This window comes from Eimeria maxima, genomic scaffold (assembly GCF_000499605.1).
Source record: "Eimeria maxima Weybridge genomic scaffold, Emw_scaff163, whole genome shotgun sequence".
Lineage (NCBI taxonomy): Eukaryota > Apicomplexa > Conoidasida > Eucoccidiorida > Eimeriidae > Eimeria > Eimeria maxima.
The window spans coordinates 45,001-49,610 of record NW_013564555.1 but is presented as its reverse complement, the minus strand read 5'-3'; the positions used below and the strand labels follow the sequence as shown (position 1 = coordinate 49,610).

At 54.8% G+C, this 4,610-nt stretch overlaps 1 protein-coding gene across 1 annotated transcript in view; it reads right to left on the bottom strand.

Annotated features, from left to right (window-relative positions):
- Positions 1-482: 482 nt before the first annotated feature.
- Positions 483-4,610, bottom strand: part of EMWEY_00018880 (hypothetical protein, conserved) — a gene marked incomplete at both ends in the record, with an annotated part of 14,410 nt that continues 10,282 nt past the window's right edge. Inside the window, 4 exons of the mRNA XM_013480114.1 lie at positions 483-1,443; positions 1,681-3,586; positions 3,722-4,058; positions 4,269-4,610. The exon at positions 4,269-4,610 is cut by the window's right edge and continues 408 nt beyond it. Of these exons, the coding sequence (XP_013335568.1) occupies positions 483-1,443; positions 1,681-3,586; positions 3,722-4,058; positions 4,269-4,610 (3,546 nt within the window). The remainder of the gene's footprint in view (positions 1,444-1,680; positions 3,587-3,721; positions 4,059-4,268) is intronic.

Sequence of the window (4,610 nt, the reverse complement as noted above, 5' to 3'; positions counted from 1 at the left end):
AGCAGCAGCAGCAGCAACAGCAGCAGCAGCAGCAGCAGCAGCAGCAGCAGCAGCAGCAGCAGCAGCAACGTGAGTATTTGCATACAGTTATCTTGGCTAGAGGTAAGAAGCAGCAAGGACGCAGCAAGATCTTCTTGAGCAGCAAAACTGTTGCTGCTCTTAGTGCAGCAGAAGGGCAGCAGCAGCAAGGAAGAGCAATAAAGTGCAGCAAGCATTGCATTGTTGCAGCAAATGCATCTGCTGCTGCTGCATCCATTGCTGCTGCTGCAGCTGCTGCAGCTGCAGCAGCTGCACCATCGCTCTCCTCTTCGCGCTGGTGCCGCCAGGCGTACAGACACCGCAAGGCCGGATACGCCGCAAACCCCTGCAGCAGCAACAGCAACAATTGCAGCAGCAGCAGCAGCAGCAGTTAGACCAGAGGCACCAGCAGCAGAAGCAGCAGCTGTAGCAGCAGCAGCAGCAGCAGCAGCAGCAGAACTCACAATTTCTAAGACCGCTAAGACCGTCATAGCACGACCTTCAGACCCAAATGCTGCCACTGCAGCAGCAGCAGCAGCAGCAGGAGCTGCTGCTGCTGCTGCTGCTTCTGCTGCTGTTGCAGTGTTTGCCGCTGCTACCTGGTGTGCAGCAGCAACCATACGCCCTCCATCGCCTGCTGCTGCTCCTGCTGCTGCTGCTGTTCCTGCTGCTGCTGCTGCTGCTGCTGCTGCTGCTGCTGCCTTATGGAGGCCTACCCATAAGTGTGCTGAGACTTGGAGACACCCCATGGATAAACGGAGACACTGCAGCGCGTCTGCAGCAAGCAGCGTGTCTGCTGCTGTCTCCCCAGCAGCAGCAGCAGCAGCAGCACCAGCAGGTTGTGTGTCTCCTTCTGCAGAGATTCTCTCGAGCAGCAGCAGCTGCGGATGCAAATCCTCAAGGGTTAGTGCTGCTGCTTCTACTGCTGCATCTGTTGCTGCAGCAAGCAGCTGCTGCAGTCTCTGTCTCCCTTGCTGCAGTGTCTCTTGTCTCTGCCCTGCAATAGCAGCAGCAGCAGCAGCAGCAGACTCTGCTGCTGTTGCTGCTGGTTTGTCTGCAGCTAACGAAGAAAGAAGACTGTCGGGCAGCACCGACGGCCACGAAGCACAAGTGTGCTGCTGCTGCTGCTTCGTCTGCTGCTGCTGCTGTTGCTGCAGCGGCAGTCCATGCTGCTGCTGCTGCTGCTGCTGGTGGTATTGCTGCCGTGCAAAGTGGTACGTACTGCTGCTGCTGCTATCAGCAGCAGCAGCAGAAGCAACAGCAAGCTGAGGCGAATAAGTAAGACTGGCTGCATGCAGTGCTGCTGCTGCACCTTGTACAGCAGCAATTGCGGTGTATCTAGCAGCAACAATGCTGCTGCTGCAGAAAGGAGACAAAAAGGATATTAATCCTGATGATATAAAAGGAAAGGAGACACTAAATAACCTGAATACATACATACATACACACAATAGCAGCAGCAGCAAACAGTCAAGCAGCAGCAGCAGCAGCAGCAGCAGCAGCAGTAATAGCAGATATCAACACCATTAGCAGCAGCAGCAGCAGCAGCAGCAGCAGCAGCAATATCAGCAATACTAACAGCAGCATCCCGATCAGCACCAGCAGCAAGACTATAATCATTAGCAGCAGCAGCAGCAGCAGCAGCAGTAGCAGCAAGCATACAGTGCAGCATCATGTATAGCAGCAATAAATGTATTATAATTTATTGCCTTAATAAGGAAGCAGCAGCAATCAAGAGCAGCAAATGTCTCCTTAAGTCCTGCAACATCTGCTGCTGCTAGCAGCAACTCTGCTGCTGCAGCAACTGCATGCGATACAACCATCTGCTGCTGCTGATGATGATGATGATACTGCTGCTGCTGCTGCTGCTGCTGCTGCTGTTGCTTGTTGCCACCTGCTGCAGCAACAAGATGACGGAGACACTTCCAGCTAATCAACTCATGTCCCTCTCCTAGTATCCGTAGCTCGCTGCTGCACTCCTGCTGCTGCTGCTGCTGCTGCTGCGGTTTCTGCTGCTGCTGCTGAGGCTTGTGGTTATCTGCTGCTGCTGCTGCTGCTGCATGCGCCATCCCTATTCGCATTAATGCAGTACCTAAGAGGGGCGCGCAGTGTCTCTGCAGCATGCGACCAAAGGAAGAGGGACGATGATTATGCTGCTGCTGCTGCTGCTCGTGCTGCAGCAGGAGCAGCAGGAGCAAAGTTGCATGGTGCTTTGCTGCTGCTTCTGCTGCAATTATAGATTGCTGTTCGCATGCGGGCACCCGGTACGCTTCTCCACCAGGAGCAGCAGAAGAAGCAGCAGCAGCAGCTGCTGCTGCTGCAGCAGCAGCAGCATTAGATGTATTACACACTTGCGTAAGATGAGTAACAGCCTTAGCAGCAAGAGATCTATCAGCAGCAACAGCAGCAGCAAACGCACGGTGTATGCAGCTGCTGCTACAGAAGCAGCAGTTTCCCCATTGTAATGTTGCTGCTCCTCCTCCTCCTGCTGCTGTTGCTGCTGTTGCTGCTGCTGCTGCTGCTGCTGTGTCTTGAAATTGTTGCGGATCTAGCAGCACTGCAGCAAGACCTGTGGGGCCCCACACAGGCGCGGGGTGTACAGGGGACACTTGTTGCTGCTGCTGCTGTTTCTGTGCAGCAGCAGCAGCAGCAGTTGTTGCTGCTGCTGCTGTTGCTGCTTTCTCCTTTCCAGTCTGACCTGGTCGCTGCTTCGTTGCTGTTGCCTTCTTAGCAACAGCAGCAGCAGCAACAGCAGCAGCAGCAGCAGCAGATTGAGGAGAAGAGGTAAGGGGACTAAGGACAGAATCTATATCTATACGAGAGAGACGAAGGAGACACTCAACTGCTGCTGCATGCAGCAGCAACTCTTCCTGCTGCAGTTGCTGCAGCCAAGAGGATTGTGCTGCATATTCAACAGCAGCAGCAGCAAACCTTTTATCCCTATCATCTTCTCCTTCCTGCTGCTTCTGCTTCTGTTGCTGCTGCTGCTGCTGTGGTTGCTGCTGTTGATTCCTGCTGCTGTCTCCTTGGGAGCTTGGCATGCCTGATACGGGTGCAGCAGCAGCAGCAGCTGCTGCTGCTGCTGCAGCAGCAATAGCAGCATCTGTGTCTCCTCTACCCTCAGCAGCAGCAACTGTCTCTATTTGCTGCCTTAGTCTCCTTATTGTCCCTCCTCTTGCTAATAGGCGGTGTCTCCTTCCCTCTATTGTATTAAATATACCTCGTGATACACCCCGTACTAAGGAAGGAGACAGCAGCAAACTGCTGCTGCTGCTGCTGCTGCTGCTAGTTGTGCTGCTAGTTGTGGTGGTGGTGGTGGTGGTGGTACTGCTGCTGCTGCGGCTCCTTGTGTTGCTGCTTTTGTTGCTGGTCGTGCTGCTGCTGCTGTGACTCCAGGTGTCTGATGCTAGAGAACTCTGGGTACCCTGCTGCTCCTCAGCAGCTTCCCCTTGCTGCTGCTGCTGCTGCTGTTGCTGCTGCTGCTGCTGCGGAGCAGCTGCTGCAGTAGACGGACACAAGAGCTCGGTGAGACACCGCAGGGACACAACAGCAGCAGAAGCTTGTGTCTCTGCAAGAGGCAGCAGCAGCATGCAGACAACCTCACTTGCTGCTGCAGGGTTATTTGCTATATAAGGGCGCAGCAGCAGCAGCAGATGCTGCTGCTGCCGCTGCAGCAGCTGCTTCTGTCTGCTCTCTAGCTGACTATGAGAGGCGCCACGGTCAATGCGCTTTCTTGCTCGTCCTCCCCGCATAGAGTCCTGCATGTGCTGCTGCTGCTGCTGCTGCTGCTGCTGGTGACCTGTTCCAGCTGCTGCTGCTGCTGCTGCTTCTGCTGCAGCACGTGCTGCAGCACGGCCTTGTGGGGCCTTAGCAGCAAGAGACTCAAATATCTGCATTGCTGCAACAGACAGCTGCAGGCAGCTGTCTCCTCCTCGAGGGAAGAGCAGCAGCAGCAGCTGCATCCAGGTATGCACATCCTCCCTGCTGCTGCTGCTGCTGCTGCTGCTGTCATCAAGGATAGCAGGTGCAGCAGCAACAATCTGCCGTACAGCGCAGAGCCCTCGCCAGCGAATAAAAGGGCTGCTGCTGCTGCAGAGCCGCAAGTGAATAGCCTGCAGCAGCAGCAACAGCAGCAACAGCAGCAGGAGTTAGTGTACGACTGCAGCAACATTAGCAGAAGCAGCATGAACAGCAGCAGTACTAACAGCAGCAGCAGCAGCAGCCGCAGCAGCAGCAGCAGGTTAACATACTCGCAGCAGCAAGGAAATAGATTGCCATGTATTGCAGTGTATAGACAGCCCAAGGAGACAACTTGTTGCTGCTGCTGCTAATTCAGCAGCAGATTTATCTGCTGCTGCTGCTGCATCGAAGCAAACCTCAGCAAGAAGTCCTTCTTCTGCTGCTGCTCTTGTATCTGCTGCTAGCAATTGTACATCTCCTGCTGCTGCTGTTGCTGCTGCTGCTGCTGCTGCTTGTCCTTGCTGCCGCATACTTGTTAGGGAATCAGAGGGCTGGCAACTGTCTCCTAATGCTTGTGCCATGCTGTCTGTTACTTCTTCCTCCTCCTCCTCCTCCTCTTGCTGCTGCTGCTG